The sequence below is a fragment of the Poromitra crassiceps genome (assembly GCF_964638095.1).
Source record: "Poromitra crassiceps genome assembly, chromosome: 3".
Taxonomy (NCBI): Eukaryota; Metazoa; Chordata; class Actinopteri; order Beryciformes; family Melamphaidae; genus Poromitra; species Poromitra crassiceps.
In genome coordinates this window covers 80,678,937-80,704,312 of record NC_139625.1, presented here as the reverse complement: position 1 = coordinate 80,704,312, position 25,376 = coordinate 80,678,937, and the positions used below count along the sequence as shown (strand labels likewise).

Here is a 25,376-nt window from a genome sequence, read left to right as displayed (position 1 = left end):
CGTTTTCCCCTCGGCTATTCAACACGTCCTCACCGCCCTCGCAAACTGATCGATCATTTCCTCATTCCTCCGATGATCAAACACATCTCTTGATTACTTTCTCCCGTTTTCTCCTGGCTGGCACAGAGGAAGGCGACTCCAGCTCGCTGTTTCAATGGCGTTTCTCCTGTCTGCACAAGGAAGCGTTACCCGTTCTCTGCTTTCCCTCTTGCTCAATTTCAAAACAACAGCTGCGGTATGTGTTTGATCGCGTGCTGTCGGCTACCCTTTGAAGGCAGGGACCTGTGTCTGTGTGACAGGCTGGGCAAGTGTTTGCTGCAGGCGCTGCACCAATAAAAACAAAAACACGTCAAACACGTCCTTGGCGGGGAAGGCCATTGCTGATAACACGTCAAAGACGTCATTGGCGGTGAATGAGTTAAAGTCACCCTTTGCTTTGATGGAAAAGCATTGAAATGCTTTGGAAATAAATTCATACATACTGTAGGCACTATATCGATTTGTCATTTTGTAAAAAAAAAAAAAAAAAAAAAAAAAAAAGCAGAGACTTTGACTGGTAGTGTATAATGTGCATTTGGCTGGATGAATTGCACTAGGGTTCAAACAAAGAACAGAATTATATATTCCGGGATATCAAAAAAAATAAAAGTTAAAAATGTACAAGAGTTTTCAATAAATAGAGCTGTAATGAGCATTGGGCTATGAGCATTTGAAGTGGTAAGGTACCGGGGAAAGGGTCGAGGGGTTCAGGTCACGCACAATCTTGTTGAGGCTGGAGATCTTCTCTTCAAGCAGATAGTTCTTCTTCTCTGCGATTTTCTGCCGCTGCGTGGTTGTCTCCAGCGCCTCCAGCAGGTGGGAGTTCCGCTGCGTGGTTGTCTCCAGCGCCTCCAGCAGCTGGGAGTTTTCCATATACAGATCTTTGATCAACATGTCCGCTTTGCCGTTCCTGTGCAGCTAGACAGGACAGAGTAAAATCAGTGATTGGTGTTTGATCATTTCATTGAATAGAAATCATACAGCTCGCCTGTTCCTCACATTTCATGAAGGCTACAATGTGAAAATAAATCACTGCTTTTGTGTGAAAACATAAGTAAGACTGGGTTCATTTCCATTTTTTAACGAGGAGAGCGTAGCTTGCAGCATGGGAACAATGGCAATGTCAGGTGATACGATAGAACGGATAATTGGGGACGGATACTGGTGGCCTCTAGAGGGCGGCATAGACTACGGTAGTCTGTGGCTGTACCATGGCTGCCTGGTGGGCACCCCCAGCATGTACAGGATCTGTGCTCATTGATTTCAATGAAAGTTACGTGGCCATTCATGCAAGATACTTTAAGTTCCATGACCTTAATGCTGTTGAATCCATTTCAATTTCAAACCAAACCATTTCATGCAGTTTCAAAAAGGCATGATCAACAATTAAATGAATTTGACTTTTTAAAGTCCCTGGAAACCAAAATCCACAAAAACCTTCTAACTATTAAATTTAGGGTCTTATGTGAGTAATTGTGTGCCTCAGAAAAGAGAGAGAATTACTTTCAACCCTAACCCCAAAAATCAACACTTTTCTACAAGGTCTGGATTTCCATTTCCTCATTGAAGAGAGCGGAGCGCGCGGTGCTAAAATGCATGATCTTATCACGTCATAAGATTTAATCGAATCACACACACGCATGCACGCACACACACACTGACACACACACAGTAGCTCTGTGCACTCGCAGCGCAGCGGCGAGTGTGTTCGCCGAGCAACGCGCGAACACACACACACACTCCATCTCTCATTCCTTCTCTCTCTCCTCCGAGCAGTCTGCTCCGAGAGAGAGAGGAAAAGACCTGCTGCGGACGGGACATGCCCACACAGTCCGCGGGAGAAAATACACTCTAAAATCGAATTGATTCTCATTACTTTTGCCATGACTGTCAAACCTAAATTTATATACTTTGCGACGTTCATCATCGTTCAAATTTGGCTGGTGGCTTATTAACATAGGTTCCTGTGATGTGATGAACTCAAAATGCTAAATAATAAAAAAAATATTTCTGGTTTCCAGGGACTTTAAGTGTTTTTTTTTTTAACTGACCTGGTCTTTCAGCTGAGTAACCTTCTCTCTGAGCAGCAGCTTGACATTGTGCAGCGACAGTTCAATTTCCTTCATACGCCCCTCCATATTCCTCATCTTCCTCTCCCTGTCATCCTGGTGAGAAGAAGGTAGAGGGTATCATGAAATTGCATTCAACAAGCATGGCTATGTTACAGATTATTTAATGAATTTAAAAATAACGAAAATTCTGGATTTTTTGCCCTCTGCAAATTCACAGGAAAAACGATATTTCTTCTTTGAGCTGTTGCAAATCAAAATACAGAGACACACATGCTTGTATACTAGATGCTTTATTTGACCTCGATTACAGCATAAAATGCTTTCTGGGGAAAGGCCACTTCGCTAAAAAAAATAAATTAATGAAAAATAAATAGGTATAAAATTGTGCTATGTGCTATAACCTCTACAAAAAATAATTTAAAGAATAAATAAAAATAAAATTAAACCATAAGATAATTCTATTAAAATAGAAGAAACAAACATGACCAAATAAAATAGTTTACAGATTGTACAAAAAAAGACAATCCCCAAAAGACAGAAAAACACATGACACTAATGACTACTGCAGACAATCATTTTCTAATAATAAATATGAGATAAACGATGAAAGCTCAAAGTTGTGTAAAGATGTGTTTGAGCAAACAAACCCACCTAGAATCATGTATGACAACATGCGATTCACTTTGGTCGTGCAGCAGCAAAACAAAGAGCAGCAAAACGCAGTCCCAACATTACAACACAGGCTGCAAAACTGAACTTTGGTGGATTTAAGAGCTTAAAGAAACGTGTGTGTGTGTGTGTGTGTGTGTGTTAAATGAGGTGTAATCAAACAGAAAAACAGGCTGGTTACACTGAGAAGTGAACATTTAACTAAGAACAATCTGTCATTAACAAATCCCTATAAACCTTGACTGGTGGACACATGGATAATCGGCAGTAACGGCTTTACCTACAGTATGTAGACATTTTATTCGTCACATATTTGCCGATTGGCTCAGAAGGCTGTTAGGCACTGACCTCGCCCAAATGTAACACTCTTCAGTTATCATAAGGCAAACTATCACACAAGATTGAGCCTCTAATGACATTTACCCTGTCTCAAACATTGTTAATTTGTGCAAGTGCATAATAGAACATTCCCAGATATACATTCTGTTAAAATCATTCCCTGTAATCAAGACAGCTACTCAAACTACAAACGCTTTTAATGCATGGAGCATTTTATATATAAGAAAACGCTTTTAATGCATGGAGATATATATATATAAGAAAAAAAAAGTTTGTCAGAATATCACAGTATAGTCAGTGTAGTGGGTGTAGGGCTGGACGATAATTCAATATTATCGTATTTCAGTGGAATAATATTGTGATGATATGAAGATATTTTGATATCGTTCGTGACATTTCTGCTTCTCTGAATTGATGACAAGCAAATGTTACTTAAAACTGATCAAATGAGGTATGGTAGGAATATTATTTGACAATTTCAGTTTTGTTTGACATCACATCACCATTCGTTTCAATCAGATGAACATTCATTTGATTGGTTAATGTGATTTTGCATTAGTGAGCCATATCATGTATATTGATAGGGATAAATCCTTATGATTATCATGATATTGATATCAACCATATCTCCCAGCCCTAAGTTTGAAATACGGTATGTCTAACAAACTTAAGATTTTCTGATGACAACGATAATAATAACATCATTGTTTTGATCAAACTCCCTTTAGGAAAATAACGGGAGGCTTTTCTGTGTTTTCCTGCCACCTAGCGGCAGTGAAACACATTACGCATTCTTGCCTTTTGAAATATAGACAAGACTCAAGATCTTGGTCACATTTGACCAGGTTTCACAATCTCCTATGAGGATTCAGAACAGGGCGGCTGTACATGTACTGTACAGCGCCCGGCATTTTCACTCCCAGTGTTCAAACCCAGGAGAGGAAGGGCAGAACGGGGGGAGCAGTCTCGGAGGAAAGATGTTAAAGTGGAGAGCAGGGTAAGACGCGGGGTGTTACAGTCCACCGATCCGCCGGTAGCTGTCCGCGTGAGCCGCCCTCTGCTCCGGCGCCGCCTCCTGGAGAGAGAAGGCAGGTACACTTCACCAAGGCTCCACCCCTCTCCTCTCGTCCTTACCACCCACACAGGCCCACTCACATAACAGGCCTTTACATGGGTATTTGTGCAGGGCAGGGGTCATTCATGGCACATTCCTGGAATTGGAATGTCACAGAATTCTAACTGTATTGGAATGTCAGGAAACAGAATGGAATTCCATTCAATTCTATGAAATGTCATTTGTAAGCGTGGTTGTCTTGACTTGCTAAACATTATAAATAAAACATTATGAATGAAATAAAAGATCATAGCGTATGCATTACAATTGCGTTATGCATCAAATACTACCTGAAAGGTAAGGTACCTTTAATATTTTATGATATTCAGTAGTGATAATACATAATACTATGTGAAATCTCAGTGTGGTAAGTAATAAAAAAAAGGGGGGGAGGGGGGGACTTCACAGAATTAAATACAACTTCCAATTAAATTTCCTGTAGGTTATTTCAAATTCCAATTCCAATTCCTCAGTCTACGGTAATGGTAATTGAGGAGCTAATTCATGAATTGACCCAAACCCTGGTATTTTGGGCCTTTACATAGATCTGCCTTAGGTAATTCAGTCACTGATCGAGCTTCAGTCATGTAGTGGCAAAGGGAAAGGTGGGTAAACTCAGACTGGCAGTTGGTGACCATGATAAAGCAAACTTTTTTTTAAACATACTGTGATGTTTATACTGTATGTTATGTTATAAAAAGGAGGATATTTGGATGAACTATTCCACAAAGAAAAGTGTGGCTAAACCTTGTTTAGGTGGGTTTACCCTCCTGCCACTACATCCACTGGTGACATACTACAAAAGACAACAGCAGCAGCTCAACAAGTCAGCTATGACTAAAAACATGGTGGGATGAGGCCATCTACAGCTAAAGCAGGACAGACTACAGTGAGCCTCAGTAGTAGTGGGAAGGAAGAGGAGCTTTCTGACCCTGTCACGCTGTGGAAGGTGACAAGTGGAAAACCGTCGCCAAGGCCACACCCAGGAGACACACACCACTTCAGTCCCGACATGGAAAATGTAATACGTAATGGTGGTGAACTCAGAATCACAAGGAAGAGAGACACACAGGAGGCACAGTCTAAATACCAAACCCAAAAAGTAAACAGTCTAAACACACATGGCATTAGGACACAAGGATAGACGGGTGTCGAGATGAATTTGTGACAAGCAGCAAAAGATGGACCAAAGCAAACCCAGCATATAGATGAGAAGGTGTCATGGATGGAAAGGGCAACACAAATGAGGATTGTCACCCTCACGTGTAACTCAGCTCAAGTGTTGCAAAATGATGTGAAAACAAGACCGACAACACATCCAATGAAAAATCCATTTAGCAGCACCTGAGTTGAGTAATTCATTTGATTTGAGTGGGTACATTCTCCACCAAATTGAAAGTGAAAGAATTACAATGGGTGTATTTATGTTGACATACCATTATATTCCAACATATTGCCAATTCGATATAGTCAAGTATTCTCTTCTTAAAGCTTTCATGATTTATGCATTTATAAATCATGACAACAAAGCATTACGTGAGCAAAGAAAGAAGTGATGGAGATAGAGAGATGGTAGGAGGACTGCTACTATACTTACCTCCTACCATCTCTACGTCACTCTCACCTCTAGTCCATGGTAGGATAAAGCGAGAGATGACCAATGGCGTAATGGCACCAAGTACTAAGCTACTGTTTTGGGTTTATAGGTGTGAGTTAACTAAAGCAGACTTGGGCAAAATAGTGGTTGAGAACGTTCCAAACTGATTCCAAACAAGAAAAGCGTTGAAAAGCGGTAGTAGGAGCTCTTCATTTGTTTATCTTCGTGATAATTTAAATTTGGCAGACCTTCATGTGAAAGGTTTAGTCACACATATCTCAAGTACGGTAGTTTAAATATTGACAGATACTTTTTTGCCCAGGTCTGCTATGAGACAAGGCTGTGGATGTTCTGTACCTGCATGTTGTCTGGATCTTCACCATGATGCTGTCTGCGAGGCATTCTGTGAGGCGACGGTGGCAGAAGTCCAGCAAAGTGGCCGTGAAATGTCTGACAGCAAGAAAAACGGTGAGGAGAGAGGAGTGAAATGTCTGTGTACACAGCAACAAAAACAAACAATCTGAAATGTCTGTTCACAGCAAGAAAAACAGTCTGAAATGTCTGTTCACAGCAAGAAAAACAGTGTGAACTGTCTGTGTACACAGAAAGATAAACAGTGTGAAATGTCTGTGCACACAGTAAGAAAAACAGTGTGAACTGTCTGTGTACACAGAAAGATAAACAGTGAGGAGAGAGGAGTGACACCTCCAGGAAGGAGGGGTGCACAACAATATTTTTTTATTTAACATTAATCTAATCAGACAGTCCCCACTTGGAGAATTACAATGTGGGTTTTCCAAGACACACTTGGCCAAGAAAGTAGGTTAAAACAAAATCACTCAATATACATAAGCAAACAGCCAATTTAAATCACACAAGTGCAAATTGAGGCATTTTCATTGAAAGAAAGAAATCAAATGAAAGCTGAAAATTGGTACCAGGACTGACCTCTATCACATGTGTAGACAGATGGGCTATTTGGTCCTTTAGGTCCTCATTTTCTTGCTGAAGGCTCTCCAGCCGTGCGTGTCCTTCCTCACCCTCACAGCCCTGAAGCAAATACATCAAGCCATGAGAATACACAAGGACAGCACATCATCAGCGTGTTCAGAAAAGCACAGGTATCTGGTTTAGGGATGCACCGATATGAAAATTTTGGCCGATGCCGATAACCGATATTAACATTGCTGTTATGGCCGATAACCGATATTTACCGATGTCGATATGATCTGTATAAAACCACATTTTTATGATCATCACATTTTGTACATACTGAAAAACACATGTTAACTCATTGAGTGCCAGCCACTTTTGGAGAACGGACGCTCCCAGTGCCAGAGTTTCAGAGCTTTTTTCAGTGATTTCTCGAGGCCCACAGAATATTGTGTGATATTACTATGTAAACACTGAACACGCAAAAAGAACGATGAGACTCTCTTCTATCATCAGCAAAAACAGGTTTATTGATATAATTTTCCGTTCTTTAGTTATCAGCCGGAGAAGATAGCTTGATTTAACCAAAAACAGCCATTTTTTTCTAGAAGCTGAGATAATGACCCTTTTGTGAAATTAAACATTTCAAACACATCACTGACTCTGAAGCTAATTTTCTGATGTAGTCACACCTCAAAAATAATTTCCTTCAATAAAACAGTGAAGGCCAGGGAATTTTGTTTGGCAGAATAATATTTTTTAGCTGCAACCAGCAGCGCTGGCCCCTGCGTGTGCTGCTGGTTGCAGCTTCTTGCTGGTCTTGATTTGCTGCTGGTGGGCATCGGATATTCTGGCTTGCGTTTGCCAATCCTGTCCTGCTGTCTGGGTCTGTCTGGGTGTTGTGTGCTGCTCTGCGTGCCCCACCCCCCCCCACCCCTCAACTGCACACTCCTCCTCCGTATGGGAGTGTCTCTGGTGGCTCTCTGCTGAGTTTGCTGTGCACAGTGAAGGGTGCGCGACATCCAGCTTTTTTACAGCGTTCCGCGTGTGTTTGTCACCGGCTCCCATGCTTCCAGTTGAGAATAATAACAACTCCACGGCTGATCATGCGGATGGGCTGTCACAGCGGACACGGAGGAGCTCAATTGTGGGAGCAGATTGGCTGCTGCAGGCACAGCTAACGTTATGCTTCAGCATATCGATGCATACGGATGCGATGCGATTTCCGTTTCCCCAACGACTTCTTCTCTGTTTTTCTCTGCCTTTCTGTTATCTGGAGAGCACTGTCGCCACCCAAGGGTTCTGTAAAATAGGTTATAGACCTCCAATAGCTACAATATTTGTACAGGAGATGCAGAAGGCTTTGATCGACGTCCCACCATCAAAAAACGCATTGGACGTCGAAAGACGTCCTTGGCACTCTACGTCACTATTTAATTGGACGTCGAAAGACGTCCTTGGCACTCAATGAGTTAACACTGAATTTGAAAAAGTTATGCATTTCTTTATTTGCAAAGCCTTTGGAAAAGCCCATAAATCATAGAGTTACTGCATTATTTCATATCAATGTGAAGAATTTGGCTGATAATGATAACCGATATTAACATTGCAACATCTGACCGATACCGATATGACCGATATGTTAAAAAATGACTAACATCGGCCGATATCGATATGATTGCCGATATATCGTGCATCCCTAATCTGGTTAGATTGATACAACTCGTACCCTGGCCAGCTCTAGCTCCTGCTTCAGAGAGATGTTCTCCTGCTCCAAGGCCTTGACCAGGCCAGACTGACTCTGCTGCTTCAGGGCCACGATGGTCGCCTCAAGGTGCCGCACCTGTAGACACAAAATAAAGGCGGAACAATTTAAGGTAAAAGATATTGAAACGCTAATATTATCTATATCTATCCATCTATCTATCTATCTATCTATCTATCTATCTATCTATCTATCTATCTATCTATCTATCTATCTATCTATCTATAAAATTGAGTATGTGGGCACTGGGCAATGTTTGTTTGTTTCAAGTTCTGTGTTCGGCCACAGCTAAAGGGCACCCTGACCTGAAGGAGCCGGATCTTTTAATTAGGCTAATTAGCTAGCAGCTTGCCAAGCTGGCCCTGCAGCTCGCATTCGCAGCTGGGCCTATGGGCCTATGTCGTTTTCCGTGGGATCGGGCTGAAACTTTCAGGGGGTGTAAAGAGCACCCATGTGGGTGACCTGACGGAGCCAGATTTTTTAATTACGGCAGATTTATTTCCCTAATTGGCCTAAGGCTGAGGCTATAGTTCAGTGATGATGTCATCAGTGACACACACACACGAGAGAGACTGAGGGAGAGAGAGGAGAGGGAGAGGGAGACTGGGAGAGAGACTGATGGAGAGAGAGGGAGACATTGCGCGCACGTCAATAGGGCAGGCGAGGCCACGCAGCAGCCGAGCTGCAGGCGAGGACGTGTAGCAGCTGAGCTGCGTATGCGAGGGCCAGCTCAGCGAGCCTAGGAATCGAGCCCGTGAGATGCCTAGGTTAGAGGATACTACTTAGTTGTCCCCCACCAAAGAGGGGGACTATGGATTGGTCTCGATCCGTTCGTTAGTCAGTCACGCTGTAACATTGACAATGCCTTGGGACTGACCCGAGGCTGGATCGATCACTGTTGGGGGACATGTTCAAATGAGAAAATAGCTCATTATAGAAAGAACAGTTAGGCCACCAATTGGGCCATCAGAGCCATCATGGCTATTTACATCACTATATTTGAAAGCTAGCCAATTTGGCTGTAGCCATAGTCTGCAGCTCACCTTTTCTTTGGAGTGCACAAGGTCTCCTCTGCTGTTGTGCCCCTCCGCTTGAAGCCTCTCGTTTTCCTGCCTGAGTCGTTGCTGCTCCTGTTCCAGCAGTCGCGACATCTCGTCCCTGTACAGCTTCTTACTCGGACTGTGGAATCCTCTGGAGTGCAAGGCCAGCTCCAAAACATGGCTCTGAGACAGAGGGAAAGGTTAGTCTACTGAAGAGACATGCACGATTCAATGATCTTGTTTGAAAGACATTTGAACAGCTTCAAACAAAGTCACATTATTTCCTTTTTCTCTGTGGTGTTGTACTTGACCATTATTATTCTGTCAAACTCTGCTAAGTGCCACAGGTCGTAAATGGCTTACTTTATCAGTGGCATTCTGCAGTTGTTTGCGTAGCGAGACAACTTCATGTTTGAGGGCATCCCGGTCTTGCTGCGACACAGACAGGTCTGCCTTGAGAAGAGCACTTTGAAGGTTGACAGCCTGATGAGTTTCTTCCATTGTCTTGGCCTAGAGTGGAAAAAGGGGTGAATGCTGTATAAATAAAGGTTTTATTGAGGAAAAACCACACTTTGGTATTATTTGAAAAAATTCGTATTTTTAATTACAATTAATCGATTGATTGATCGTTAACGTTACCAATGATCGATTCCAGAATTTGTGGAAAATGTGCATTCCTAACTGCCATATATCAATTTCAAGTATAGTTGACTGCAAACTCCTGCTTTAGGGCTTACAGTATATTATTATCTTGTCTGAATATTATTCCAGCCAATAAGTTAGGAAGTTCCCTTTTGATTTAATTTTACTGTTGTTTTCAAAGCAAATGTTACTTTAGTTGAGTTCTCCCCTGGAAGTGATTTTGGTATATGGATCATTGTATTATTTAAGCAAGCAGAATTCTACCATATACCTGTATGCAGAATATATATATAGGGAGACAATTATTTTTTCATCATTGTAAAGCCACAGAACAGTAAAGAGGATATTAATGTGATGTGTGTAGTTCTTCATAGATCTAGTCTCTTCATTTTGATCTCAAAGTGCACCAGATTGATCCATTTTTACTTTAAAATGTACACAATGTTCTCACGGGGGGGACTGACGTGTCCACCAAATGGTAAAATGTTTTGTAATTTCCCCCCACAAATTAATTTAATAAAACTGAAAGTTAGACCAGACTAAACAAGAGTAATTCCAACAGCAAATATGGTGAAATGTAAAGTTTACTTTTACTTTAATCCCAGTTCCTAAAGAAGCCTTTTGTCTTTCACAGGCAGTCAATGGAAATAAAAATGTATTATTAATTGAGCCTCCTGGATTTAATAAAGGCTGCAGCACAATGAGAATCCTCAGCAGGTTGCGATAAACTCTTACCCTCTCGCGAGCTTTGGCCAGCTGGCTGCGCAGGCCCTGAGTCTCTTTGGCCAGCTGGCTGCGCAGGCCCTGAGTCTCTTTATCCATGCTCGTCCGCTCCTGCAACAAGTGGCTGAGCTCATTCTCCATAGTGTCCATGTCGACCACCTAAGGACAATATCAAGAAAACAAACAATGCTTAAAATACCTGTACTGCTGGCAGTTGATCACACCAATTATACAAAATATGAATCCTGATTAATTAATCATATTTTAATTAACAAACTTTCATTGAGAGCCACCCGGTCATTTAATGAAAAGAGTAGGTGGTCTTAATACTTTGGGCACTTAAGTGTATGTACCATGCATTGATGTACAGTATGAGGTTCATATTAGATTCATCGTGGTGCCCATGACCTGCTCACCTTCTCCCTGAGGCCAGAGAGCTGCAGTGTTAGCAGGGTATTCCTCTCCTCCAGCTGTGCATTACCCTCCAGAGCTTTGGTCAGCTCTGCCTCCAGGTCAGACACACAAGCTGCCATCTAACACAAAACAACCACTAATTAACTACCCACCATGGCCAGCACCAGGGGCAACCATCAGCCTTTCAGAAAACATTGTTTTACCTGGACTCTTTCTTCAGCAGACAGCGCCTCTCTCCTGTCCTTCTCCTTTGTCAGCTCAGCCAGCTGCTGCCGTAGCTCCTTCCCTCTGGCAGCACTCTGGGCATGTTTTGCTGTCAGCAGCCGGTTCTCGTCCTGCACCTTCTGGCTCCGTGAACGCAGCTCTGAAATCTGCAGAGGAGGAGATACAACGGTGTCTCTGAATGAAGGAAAAAATAATCGGGTGGCAAAAATAGTTTTACTGGTTTATTTATTTTAACAAAAAATGTTACCTGTTTCTTGAAATTCTCTGCCACCTTTTGAGCTGCGATCTTCTCTTTCCTGAAGCGCTCCAACTTCTTTCTAAGATGACACGAAAAAAGAAAATGTCAATTTCACATTAGAAAAACAATGCGTGGAAACAACATTTTGAAACGTGAAGCTCCCTACAGCAAGTGTTCCTGTGCCTCTTTCAAGTCCTCCTCCTTCAACATGGCAATCTTATCCCTGAGGATGAGGTTTTCTTCGGCAAGACGACTGGCCTCTGATCTATAGAATATAGAAGATAAAAAGTCAGACAAAATAGATTCCTACAAGGTATTAGAAACCATAATACTCACAATTTATGCTTCTAATTAAATGCAAAGTTTCGAAATAATATTACAGTAAAACAACAAATTAGATTTATAACACATCCAAGGGTAAAGGCAAACTACACCACAGACTAGATTCAATGTCACAGTGAACTAGCCGTGTTGTTGCTTTACAAGGGTGATCTACGGGGATCGAAGCGGCTCAGCCACAAAAGTGTACAAGATCTGTAGCATCACACAAGGTTTCACAGCCTGAGGTGACTAAGATCTGTAGCATCACACAAGGATTCACAGCCTGAGGTGACTAAGACCTGTAGCATCACACAAGGATTCACAGCCTGAGGTGCCTAAGACCTGTAGCATCACACAAGGATTCACAGCCTGAGGTGCCTAAGATCTGTAGCATGACACAAGGATTCACAGCCTGAGGTGCCTAAGATCTGTAGCATCACACAAGGTTTCACAGCCTGAGGTGCCTAAGACCTGTAGCATCACACAAGGATTCACAGCCTGAGGTGCCTAAGACCTGTAGCATCACACAAGGATTCACAGCCTGAGGTGCCTAAGATCTGTAGCATGACACAAGGATTCACAGCCTGAGGTGCCTAAGATCTGTAGCATCACACAAGGTTTCACAGCCTGAGGTGCCTAAGATCTGTAGCATCACACAAGGTTTCACAGCCTGAGGTGCCTAAGATCTGTAGCATGACACAAGGATTCACAGCCTGAGGTGCCTAAGACCTGTAGCATCACACAAGGATTCACAGCCTGAGGTGCCTAAGCATAGGGTGGACAACAGCACTATCTTCTGCTTGGGAACAGTATGAAGAGTCCTACTGATAAGCAAATCATGACAAGAGGGATGGGATAACAGAGGCCACTGCAGACAAGGAGGGGTGGGATCCTACAGTCGTTTTCCTCCGTGTTACCTATGGGTCTGCATCCTTTCACTTAATGCCAGCGACTTGTCTTGTAGCGCTGCGATGGCTCTGCGAAGTTTGTCATTCTGCTTCTCAAACTCCACGCAGCAGTCCTGCATGTCGGTCAAAGCCTGAATCTTCAGCTCCTCCTGGAAAGATTCCTCTGTTGGCGTCTCAAAGGGTCCAGCGTCTGGCTCCATGGCCGAAAGCATCTCATCCTGCCTCTCCAATTCGCTGACGAACTCTGACAGCTTGGCGTTCTCCAAGCTGTCAGAGTTCTCCAAGCTGTCAGAGTTCTCCTCGCGCACCCTGCCGAACTCGTCCACCAGCATGATTTGTTGATCTTGGAAATCGTGGATCATGTGCATTCTGCTTTCAAAGCCCCAAACCCTCTTGTCAAGTTTGTCGTTTTGATGCTTCAGCCTGGCGTTTTCACAGAGACAATCTTCATATCTAATCTGAAGATCTGTTGTCTGTAAGGCCTTCATCTCCAGCTCTTTGGCCTGCTCCATTAAAAACAGCATTTTAACTTTGAGATGATAGTTTTCCTCTAATATCTGGTGGGCAGTTTCTCTCTTTTCATTGTTGTGAGCCAAAATATTCTCCAGCGTGTTTGTTTTCTGCTGAAGCAGATACATCTTCTCAAGCAGGAGATTGTTCTCTTCTGTAGCATTGTGATACAGGGCCTGTAGTTTAAGGAGAAAACTGCCCTGGTCACAATCACCATTTTGCTCCAGAGGTTCCAGATAATAATGGGCACAGTCAGCTCGCTCCTCGTTCATTTGAACTGTTTTCTGTTCACACTCCGGAGAAACTAGCTCAACATGAGAGTTTGGTAAATGATTAACCTCAGCATCCTCTGGGATCAGATCATCGGGGTCACCCGTCTCCTCCAGGGCTGAGGGATCAACCGCAACCTCGATGCACCACTCCTCTTCATGGGACAAGGTTTCATTTCTCAAAGCTAGGACGTATTGAGGTTTGTAGTTCTCTTCATATGATTCAAGAGCGATTTTTTTCTCACAGTCCGTTGCATCTTCACGTTTTGACGGCGCAGGTGTTGAGGCGGATGCATTACATTCACGTAGCCTCTCTCTGGAAAAATCCTCTTTTTTCTCATCATCTACAGCATCAGCATATTGATTCTCATCTGGAACTGGGGATTCTGGGCCATGGTCATAAGAGGGTTCAGGAGGACAAGAGTCTTCTGGAACAGCGCTAACTTGATTATCAGATCCATTTTCAGGGAATGTGTCATTATTTTTTGCCATCCTATCTTCTGCAGCAGCTTCATCATCTTTTTCTTGGTTCTCAATGGCACCGGTCTCCGCAGGGGCTTCATTATTATATTCTTCAATTATATTCTTCTCTACATCATCATCATCTTGTTCGCTAAGGTTGGGTGATAAACAAACTGCTTCCCTATTAGAGGATTTGGTATCCATAATATCATTTTCCAGACAGACTTCACACTGGTGGTCATTGCAGTCATCTGAGATACCTACTGCTTTATCATCTTTATCATCACAAGTCTCACAACAAATTTCACTAGGTTTTGGCTCTTCCTCCATGAGCGTTTGTACTTCATTTGACTCTTCTAAGCGCTGACCGAGTTCCTTCTCTATCTCCTTAATTCTGATACTAAGCAGGTCTCTCTCTGCTATAAGCTCTACTCTCTCATTATCTTGCGCTTCACAGCAAGAAAGATTATCCATTAACTTTTCCTCAAGTAAGGCTATATTTTCCTGAAGCTCTTGCCTTTCAAGCTCAAAGTCCACCGCTGCCTGTTGAAGAAGCATCTCCGCCTCTTCAATCTTCATCTTGAAATCATCGCGCTCCGTTAACAGTTCAATCCTCTCCTCAATCAGACGATCAGACATGGAAAGCACCTCTGTGTATTCTGCTGCAAGTTCTGAAAGGCTATCCTGAAGTTCTTCCCTCTCCAGTTTAAAGTCTTCCACAGTTTGATTTAGCAGAAGCTCAATGTCAACCGCTTTCCTCTCAGACTGGGCCAGAAGCTCATCTTTGGTCTTCAGGTTCTCCTGAAGCTTGTTGTGGAGATCATTCAGCTGTCTACTCAGCTCTATCTCTTTGGTCTGGGCTGAGCTAACAAAATGATCCAGCTCCTTTTGCAGCTCCTGGTTCTTTTTCACCAGTGCTTCCATCTCTTCCTTGCGGCAGCTTTCTAGCTCGCGCTGCTCTTCTGTCCACACCTGATTAAGGCTCTTTCTTTCTTGCTCCATGACCTCCTGCATCATTCTCCTTTGTTCCTCGGCCTCGCCAAGGGCCTCCTCCATCACTGCCTCCCATTTGAGTCTGTGCGTGGCATGGCTTTCAGAAAGAGCCTTCAGCTCACTTTGGTAGTGCTGTTCGACTTTCAACACATCAGCCTGAAAACGCTCTGCAGCAGATTCTTGATCAACTGAGAAACGATTTTCCACTTCCTTGATTCTCCGGGTGAAGTGGATCTCGACTTCCCTCCTGTACACGGTTAATCAATGACGGTTATGGAAACAGCATCCGACTCTTAACAGTGCAACAAATGTTAGCTTTCTTGATCAAATTTCCTTTTTTAACATGTTATCATATTCTTAAATATGCACCTTTCGAGACAAGTTTAATTGATAAAGATGTTCCTGTGACATGAATGCAATCAAATAAATATAAAGAAAATTACAATACGCATCCCTCAAAAGTAAAGTATCTCACCTCTCCTGAGCGATGTTATCTCGTAGTTTGTCCAACATGCTGCCGAGTGTCTCCCTCTCCTCACTGTGCTTGGCGGTCAGCTCCTGCATGGCCTCCCTATGGCTCTCCTCCAGGTGAACCTTCTCCTGCTCCACTAACTGCTCCAGCCTCTTGTCCACCTCTTCCTTCTCAGCTTCAAGCTTCTCCCTCTCTTCATTCAGTCTATCCTGGAGCATCCCTTCGTAATCCTCCTCGAGCTGCAATCTTTCCCTCTCCCACTCCTCCTTCAGCCTTCTCTCCCTCTGCTCGTGCTGTTGCTGTAACTGCGACCTTTCTTCAGCGGCTCTGGTCCTCAGAGCTTCCTCTTGACGCTCCTGAAGCTCAGCTCGCTTGACCTCCCACTCTTCCCTGAGCTGGCTCTCCCTCTCTTCATGCTCTTTGACAACTCTCAACATCTCTCCCTCGAGTACCGCCTGCAGAGACTCATTAGTCTGCTCATCCATCTCAGCCTTCTCCTTCTGCCACTCCTCTGTTAGGCTCTTCACTAGCTCATCACGCTCTTCTTCAAACCTCACGCTTGCCTCCTCTAGTCTGGCCCTCAATTCATCCTCATGGCTTTGCTGCAACTGCTCCTTCTGCCTTTCCCAATCCTCTAACAATCTCTTCTCCAACTCTTCCTGCAGTCTCATCCTCTCCTTTTCCAGTCTGACATTCAACAGCTCTTCATGCCTCTCTTCTACTTTCTTTATCTCCAAGGCATGCTGTGTCTTAAGTTCCTCCATCTCTGTTTCCAGGTTCAGTTCGGTCTCAGCCTGCTGGGCATCAAGGGTCTTCATCTGCTCCTCCAGGTCGGCGACATGGGTGTGGACCTCCAGCAGTTGTTGCCTGAGGGTTCCCACTTCCTCCTCTTGCTGGTTCTCGAGCTCTTCCCTCTCCCCGGCCTGCCGCTGCACCAGACGGGCCCGCTCCAGCTCGACCTGCTCTAGCTGGCTGTGGAGCTCCTGTGCGTGGCTCTGAATGCTGGCCATCTCCTCCTTTAAAGCCTGAACCTTCACCTGGTACTGGAGGGATAAGGCAACCTTCTGTTCCTCACGGGACGCCCTCTGCTCTTCTACCATCTGATCAAATTCAGTGATCTGTGATGACATGAGAGAGTAGCCATGTTACCAGGTGTTAATGGACAGAAGATTGTTCAGCGTCCCCTCTCTAGTACTTGCAGGTGGTATGTATTGTCGAACTTGTAATTCTCTGTCAAAACGGATGTCCTACGAACACTCCCTTCAATTTGGTTTGATGTTTTTGTTACAATCACATACATTGTTTGCAGAGAAACAGTGGATCTGCTACACTCACCTTGCTTTCCAGCCGAGTTTGTAAATCCTCCATCTCCCGAAGATGCTGCTCCTTCAGCTGCTCGAGCATCATCTCTGCCTCCAGGCTCATGTGGAATGGCTGAACCTCCTCTGAGCCTAAACCTGGACAAAAAAAAGAAAAATCCTAAGTTAGAAGGTTTGTGGGTGGTGAAAATTGACACAAGGTTGACTTGTTTCTGTACAAAATGTCCATGTGCCAAGTGTCTTCATGATCATGAATCCATGTAGTTAGTGTATTGTAATGAATTCTCCAGTGATTGATTCTGTACATAATCATCAGGCCTACCTGGATCGGACTCCATGCCAGGACTCTTGCTCTCCAGCTCCTCAGACAGAGGCTTGTTGCAGAGCAAATGAGCTCGACCAAGACTATGGAAGTCCTGCAACTCTGACTGCAGCTCATCAATACGATCTTGAAGTTCCTGCCAAATAAGAATACTTGAGGTAAAACTATGCAAATGCTATATATCCATTTCCAAAAAACATTTATGACCTGAGGTTCATCTGGTCTAAAATGCAGAGAACCTCATCTGGAACGCTTACATCATTTTCACCTTATCTTACATGTTCCATAAAAAGGGCTAAGTAAAATCAAATCAAAAACATTCCAGAAAAACAGAGTGCTTTAGTGATTGAATTGCCATTACCCTGCACTGCTCCTCGTAGCTGCTGCGTAGCTGTTTGATCCGTTCCTCTTGGAGGAGGAAGTCTGCACTACCAGGGTCCAAGTCGCCAAACTGAAGGAAATAAGATCATACATAATAAGATCATACATAGTTTATGTATGTACTGTAGCTGACCTAATCAAGAAAGACTTGCAATGAGAGCAACACTATAAAAAGTCTGTATTTTATTAAATAAAAGGAAAATGAAGAGCAAAGTGCAAATACAATATAATAACATCCTGTACGTCTTTGTACCTTTTCTTTCAGAATGTTGTCCAAACTCGCTTGGAGTTTACAGATTTGGCATTCTGCCTCCAGTAATTTCTCAGTGCTGTCCAGCAGCTCCATTTCAAGACGTCTATTTTCCTGAGAGACACAGAAGCCAATAACATCTCAATCATCTGTTCTATTTGATGAAGTGGAAGATGATTTAGTGAGAAATGTCAAATGTCAAGCCATGTCATAGTACCAGAATAAACACCCGCACACTGTCTCCACATGCAATCAAACGTTTAATAAGAATAACGTTTCGGTCGTGAGACCTTCATCAGATTCTCTTACAGAAGAAGAGGGTTTTGCCCTTCTCCGACGCACCTGTTGAGCCTAGGTGTGCAAAAGCTTTTTTCCTTCAAGCCATGTCATAGTAACATTTATTTATATGACATTTTCTAATACAACATGTCACCAAGTGTTTTGTGGAGCAACAACAAACACATGAATACTGTATAATTTAGATAAAAACAAGAGAGAACAAATACAGCAGAAATATTAAGATACTGTATGAGGCTTGTGTGTGTGTGTGTGTGTGTGTGTGTGTGTGTGTGTGTGTGTGTGTGTGTGTGTGTGTGTGTGTGTGTGTGTGTGTGTGTGTGTGTGTGTGTGTGTGTGTGTGTGTGTTTTAGAGTTCATTACAGGTTTGAAAGACCCAGACTCTTGTTCACATTCAAGGTGAGAGGCTCGGTAGGACCTGGTTGGTCGAAAGGCAGCCAGGGAACCATCATCAGATCCAAACAGCGTAGAGTCTTTCTCCACCTGTGGCGATCAGGCTTTCCCTCTCAAGGGTTTGCGAGTTCAGCGAACTCATCAGCTCTGAGCCTGGCTCAGTTCTTGAAGCTCGCAATGTCGCAGCCACACTGGCAAGAGTGTGATGGAGGCCCATCTTACCCATAACCCGCTGGCCAACTGGGTGTTGACCAGCACCTCCTAAGCTGTCTTGGGCTGAAGCCCACCTTGGATTCCTGTTCCATTCATACTGGTTGTCCTCTTCCCTAATCCTGGATATCAAAGACGTCTAGCATTGTCTAGCTGATTATGACATCGTTGGTCAGGAACACCAATGCTGTCTGAGGTCACAGGCAACATTGTCAAGGAGAAAACACGCACATCCAAGTCCGAAATGGGCAGGTGCTGAGCTCAAAGGTGAACAGTGAAAAAAATAATTAACAAGCTCGCACACTGCATGGGCTCCAGTTTCCAGTGATTTTATTTTAACACCCAAAACGTGACATTTCAAGCATGAGACACTTCGAGGCGCCTCCATAGCTTAGTCCCACCCGTGATGACGGCCTTTTAGCCTGACGGTGGTGTCTGGGACACCCTAGTGAGGGTCTTAAGTTTTATTTTTACTCTCGTCTATTCACATTTGAATGATACTCGCTGTCACTGAATCTCCTATGTAGTACTCTTCTTACTCTTTATCATACATGGTTACACTATGACTGTTTTGTACATGGTATCTTATACCAAAATGTATTTATTTATGCAAAGAACAACCTTGACATTTGTCATGTGTTATAGTCTTAAGTTGTTTTCACATTTGTGTATTGTATACTATTAGTTCTCCTGAGAAGTTCTATTTGACCTTTGGCCATGTAACCACAGCTGTAACCCATCCTGCATGATTGCATCATGTGATTGTATCATGTGACTTTGATATATGCATTTAAGATGGCGTCTCACAGTCCTACACCAGTCTGATGAAGAGCTTGATGCGCAAAACGTCACTTTTTGGGTGTTAAAATAAAATCACTGGAAACTGGAGCCCATGCAGTGTGCGAGCTTTTTATTTATTTTGTCACAGACAACATTGTCATGTCATGATTGTCTATGACATCATCGGACAAAACATCACATCTCACATGATGTCACAGGCAGTATTGTGATGTCATCCACACGATGACGATGTCATGACCAGAATGTCATCCAGGTATAGTTTCCAGGGACCTAGCTGGACCCAGAAGCCCAGAATCTGCTCCGGGGGCCAGCCAGCCTATAGGCACTGACGCAAAGCCTTTATAACAGTGTGTGTGTGTGTGTGTGTCTTCCTTAAGGTACCTTCACAGAGATGGAGAGGTGGTCTCTGAGAAAGGTTTCGTCATCCCTGATCTTCTCCATCTCTGCCTCCAGCTGCTCGCGCTGCAGGCCGGCCTGCTGCTGCATCTGCTCCATCTCTCGGATCATCTCCGACCTCACTGCTGCCAGCTTCTCTCTGTGCTCCTGCTCAAGCCTCCTGTACACATGTAGGCAGAGAATACAGAGTAGAAGAGTTCAATACTATGAGATAAAATACTCTTCATTTAAACCGTCATGTAAAGTTAGTACCAGTGAGTGCTCGGGGGAGCTCCCAGCTCGCGTCTGTGGACAGTTCACACTTAACAAGCGAACGCCGATTTGCGAGCGTCGAGCCAACGTGATTTGCCTCTGATCAGGAAGGGGGTTTGTCGCCGAGCTCCAAAAACAGCTCGCCGAGGGCTCGGAGCGCATAGTCTGAACTAGGTTTTAGGCATTAAAAATAAATGAATTTGTGCATTTCAATCATGAGAGCATATGATAGAAAAGTTACCTGATATTGAGGTTATTTGTGCGTTCAATGGCAGAGTGGTGCTCATCCACCTCAGTTGCCAGCTGACTTTTCAGCTTCTCTGCTTTTTCCAGGTCAGAACAGATTTTCTCCTTCTCCCTGCGCTCTCGGTCGACACGCTCCCTGTCAAATAAACACATTCAAACACATCCATGAGCTAGTCGAAATGGTCAAAACAAACAAGCAACAAACCAGCGTGCAAGTGTGTTTAGACAAATGCAAACAAACAATGGATATCAATTTAGCTAATCCATTTTCAATGAATGTGTTTAGTTCTGACTGAGTGGCATTACAGTCACAGACTCATGTACTCACAGGAGATATCTGATCTCAGCTTTGAAGCTGGCCAGTGCCGCTTGGTGAATCCCATTCTTGGCAACAAGTAACTCATTCTCCAGAGCCATGGTGAGGTCACTGACATTCACTTTTCCATTCAAGCTGAAATCCAAGGCCTACAACAACAAGAACAAACACAGCTAAGTTTTTTGAGGTGTTTACAAGTTTTCTTTCCAATCTCACCTGCACAATCGATAACTTTGTCTCTTCTTCCTGTCTTTCATCGTCTGTCTTTTATTAATTCGACATAGCCTATAAAGATGAAATAAATTTACAATATTCCAAATGCTAAATTTTTTTAGAGTAACGGCTACAGGTAGCCTGGAAGAAAGAAGGTACCTGCAGGATCTCAGTGCTATTTTCAATGCCCTGCTCCATCCAGGCATCTAGGATGTATTCGACTGGCGTGTAACCGCTCCCATCATCCAGGCTGGAGAAGAGACGCATGCCGATGGTGCTGGTCATGGCAGAGGGGGTGGTCATCCTGCGCCCTCCCTCATCAAAAGGCTGTAAGGAGAATTAGTGTCTGTAAACTGGATAAATGCAAATATATGGAGGAAATATAATAACGGATAAAAAATAAAACGGTTACAAAACATACACTTTTACGGGGAAGAAATTTGTTTCTGATATTCACCTTTAATCTCTCTAAAATATCGAGGAACCAGTCTGGAACAGTGTTATGATTTTGCCAAACAAGAACTCAAGTTACATCAAACTTTTCACTTGGTCACTTCTCTCACAAAACTGCCTATGGAACCAACATCTATGTTAATAATAAATATTATTATAACTAAATAAAAAAATATAAATAAACAGAGCAATAAAGAATTTAAATTACCTGAGTGGAGTGATGTCTTTTAAGCTGTCTGTAAGGCGTGAAGGCAGAGGGTGTGGGGGGGTTGATGTGGTTCACAACTCTGGAGACAAATTCCTGAACATGCATCACCCCATCACCACTCAGACTCTGGAGTACATCCCCGTTTATCTGAGAAAGACATGCATGAGTCAAAAAACACAAGTGTTATTGAGACTTACTCCACATCTGACTCTCCATTAGGGGAAATTATTTTTCTGAAGCAGCAACATTCTCTTTCACGTCTTGTGTGGAAAATGTAGTCTTAACTTGAGTCTCATTTGCTTTCATTCGTTGACTTATTTATGCAAATTATGTCCAATTCAGTCATCAACATAAATATAAGAATTTATAAGCAGAAATAAAACATGGATGTTGACAGATGAGAGCTGTGGAAATAGCTGAGGGCACGGTAATAAAAATCTGGGAGGGTGTCATAACCGTTACAGCAGGGGTTTTCCAAAGTGGGAGGTGGGACAAACAGTTTCAGGGGAGGCTCAGTGAACAGAAGTGGAAGAAAATATTACATTAGTTATCTAAACGAGATCACTTAGAATAGCCTAAATGTGTGTGATTTGGTTAAAGAGATAGTTCAGAGATACAGTAGTTTTGAGGAAGTTTACTGTGAAAGAAATTAATGACCTTCAGACAGACCTTTTTTTATGTATTTGGTGTAGTCTGAAGCATGTCAACAGCAAAATCAGACTACTGTATCTTGGCTCAATTTGTTGAGTTGCAGTGGGATCAAATAACATAATCGTGATATGGGAGGGGGGGTGCTTTGTCCGAATGAGGAGAGACCCACAGTCTCAGACTTTGAAAATCCCTGCGTGGCAGTGTTTTACTACGATATATAATCATCTTGTCTCATCCCTACCTCCAGGCCCAGGTGTTCACAGAGGTTGAGCAGCTCAGAGTGAGTGGCACAGCCGTCCCACGGCATGACCAACTCATTGCAGGCGTCCCGCAGCCTCTCCTCCAGCTGGTCCGACAGAGGAGGGAGCGATCCCCGAGGGGTGCCGGGCTCGTCTGGGTTCCACAGGTGCATCTGGCCTGCGCACAGGTAGAGAGAGTAAACACACAGGTGCATCTGGCCTGCGCACAGGTAGAGAGAGTAAACACACAGGTGCATCTGGCCTGCGCACAGGGAGAGAGAGTAAACACACAGGTGCATCTGGCCTGCACACAGGTAGAGAGAGTAAACACACAGGTGCATCTGGCCTGCACACAGGTAGAGAGAGTAAACACACAGGTGCATCTGGCCTGCACACAGGTAGAGAGAGTAAACACACAGGTGCATCTGGCCTGCGCACAGGTAGAGAGAGTAAACACACAGGTGCATCTGGCCTGCGCACAGGTAGAGAGAGTAAACACACAGGTGCATCTGGCCTGCACACAGGTAGAGAGAGTAAACACACAGGTGCATCTGGCCTGCACACAGGTAGAGAGAGTAAACACACAGGTGCATCTGGCCTGCACACAGGGAGAGAGAGTAAACACACAGGTGCATCTGGCCTGCACACAGGTAGAGAGAGTAAACACACAGGTGCATCTGGCCTGCACACAGGGAGAGAGAGTAAACACACAGGTGCATCTGGCCTGCACACAGGTAGAGAGAGTAAACACACAGGTGCATCTGGCCTGCGCACAGGTAGAGAGAGTAAACACACAGGTGCATCTGGCCTGTGCACAGGTAGAGAGAGTAAACACACAGGTGCATCTGGCCTGCACACAGGTAGAGAGAGTAAACACACAGGTGCATCTGGCCTGCGCACAGGTAGAGAGAGTAAACACACAGGTGCATCTGGCCTGCACACAGGTAGAGAGAGTAAACACACAGGTGGATCTGGCCTGCACACAGGTAGAGAGAGTAAACACACAGGTGCATCTGGCCTGCGCACAGGGAGAGAGAGTAAACACACAGGTGCATCTGGCCTGCGCACAGGGAGAGAGAGTAAACACACAGGTGCATCTGGCCTGCGCACAGGTAGAGAGAGTAAACACACAGGTGCATCTGGCCTGCGCACAGGTAGAGAGAGTAAACACACAGGTGCATCTGGCCTGCACACAGGTAGAGAGAGTAAACACACAGGTGCATCTGGCCTGCGCACAGGTAGAGAGAGTAAACACACAGGTGCATCTGGCCTGCACACAGGTAGAGAGAGTAAACACACAGGTGCATCTGGCCTGCGCACAGGGAGAGAGTAAACACACAGGTGCATCTGGCCTGCGCACAGGGAGAGAGAGTAAACACACAGGTGCATCTGGCCTGCACACAGGTAGAGAGAGTAAACACACAGGTGCATCTGGCCTGCGCACAGGGAGAGAGAGTAAACACACAGGTGCATCTGGCCTGCGCACAGGTAGAGAGAGTAAACACACAGGTGCATCTGGCCTGCACACAGGTAGAGAGAGTAAACACACAGGTGCATCTGGCCTGCGCACAGGGAGAGAGAGTAAACACACAGGTGCATCTGGCCTGCGCACAGGTAGAGAGAGTAAACACACAGGTGCATCTGGCCTGCGCACAGGGAGAGAGAGTAAACACACAGGTGCATCTGGCCTGCGCACAGGGAGAGAGAGTAAACACACAGGTGCATCTGGCCTGCGCACAGGTAGAGAGAGTAAACACACAGGTGCATCTGGCCTGCACACAGGTAGAGAGAGTAAACACACAGGTGCATCTGGCCTGCACACAGGTAGAGAGAGTAAACACACAGGTGCATCTGGCCTGCACACAGGGAGAGAGAGTAAACACACAGGTGCATCTGGCCTGCACACAGGTAGAGAGAGTAAACACACAGGTGCATCTGGCCTGCACACAGGGAGAGAGAGTAAACACACAGGTGCATCTGGCCTGCACACAGGTAGAGAGAGTAAACACACAGGTGCATCTGGCCTGCACACAGGTAGAGAGAGTAAACACACAGGTGCATCTGGCCTGCACACAGGTAGAGAGAGTAAACACACAGCTACGAAGGAGAGGTGTGACCAAGTCTACTTTGTTCCAGCCCCATGTCAGTCTCAAGTCATGAGGCCCAAGTCTCGTCTAAATGTAGAACAAGTCACAACAAATCAAGAGTCCAGTATCAATTTAATATCTGAAAGAAAAGAAAATATCTAGGACTTTAATTAAATATTAAAATATATGTTTTTTTGACCCCCCCCCCATTTTCTCCCCAATTATACTTGGCCAATTTTCCCCCCTCCTGCCCCGGTCACTGTGCCACCCCCTCTGCCGATCTGGGGAGAGCCGTAGACTAGCACCATGCTTCCTCCGACCTTCCTTCCTTCCTCTTTTCACCTGACAACGGGGAGCTTCACCGGCAGGACATAGCACGTGGGAGGATCACGCTATTCCCACCTAGAACAGGCGCACCGACCGACCAGAGGAGGCGCCTATGCAGCGACCAGGACACATACCCTCAATCCGGCTTTCCACCTGCAGACACATCCAATCATGCCTGCATGGATGCCCGACCAAGCCGGAGGTAACACGGGGGCGCGAACCTGTGACCCTCGTGTTGGTAGGCAGGGAATCTACCGCTACATGACCCGG

The 25,376-nt window shown here is 44.4% G+C and overlaps 1 protein-coding gene across 1 annotated transcript in view; it reads right to left on the bottom strand.

The window, feature by feature from the left end:
* Window positions 1–699: 699 nt before the first annotated feature.
* nin (ninein (GSK3B interacting protein)) overlaps window positions 700–25,376 on the bottom strand; it is a gene marked incomplete at its 3' end in the record, with an annotated part of 37,495 nt that continues 12,818 nt past the window's right edge. Inside the window, exons 5-29 of the mRNA XM_083633179.1 lie at window positions 22,695–22,870; window positions 21,803–21,949; window positions 21,301–21,468; window positions 20,941–21,077; window positions 20,608–20,748; window positions 20,100–20,274; window positions 18,021–18,131; window positions 17,748–17,837; window positions 17,387–17,522; window positions 17,081–17,202; window positions 15,749–16,863; window positions 14,649–15,520; window positions 13,049–14,204; window positions 11,977–12,075; window positions 11,820–11,889; window positions 11,551–11,718; window positions 11,350–11,466; window positions 10,946–11,092; window positions 9,932–10,078; window positions 9,572–9,751; window positions 8,493–8,606; window positions 6,779–6,880; window positions 6,188–6,280; window positions 2,091–2,204; window positions 700–957 (exon numbers count right to left, since the gene is read on the bottom strand). Of these exons, the coding sequence (XP_083489305.1) occupies window positions 700–957; window positions 2,091–2,204; window positions 6,188–6,280; window positions 6,779–6,880; window positions 8,493–8,606; window positions 9,572–9,751; window positions 9,932–10,078; window positions 10,946–11,092; window positions 11,350–11,466; window positions 11,551–11,718; window positions 11,820–11,889; window positions 11,977–12,075; window positions 13,049–14,204; window positions 14,649–15,520; window positions 15,749–16,863; window positions 17,081–17,202; window positions 17,387–17,522; window positions 17,748–17,837; window positions 18,021–18,131; window positions 20,100–20,274; window positions 20,608–20,748; window positions 20,941–21,077; window positions 21,301–21,468; window positions 21,803–21,949; window positions 22,695–22,870 (6,155 nt within the window). The remainder of the gene's footprint in view (window positions 958–2,090; window positions 2,205–6,187; window positions 6,281–6,778; window positions 6,881–8,492; window positions 8,607–9,571; window positions 9,752–9,931; window positions 10,079–10,945; window positions 11,093–11,349; window positions 11,467–11,550; window positions 11,719–11,819; window positions 11,890–11,976; window positions 12,076–13,048; window positions 14,205–14,648; window positions 15,521–15,748; window positions 16,864–17,080; window positions 17,203–17,386; window positions 17,523–17,747; window positions 17,838–18,020; window positions 18,132–20,099; window positions 20,275–20,607; window positions 20,749–20,940; window positions 21,078–21,300; window positions 21,469–21,802; window positions 21,950–22,694; window positions 22,871–25,376) is intronic.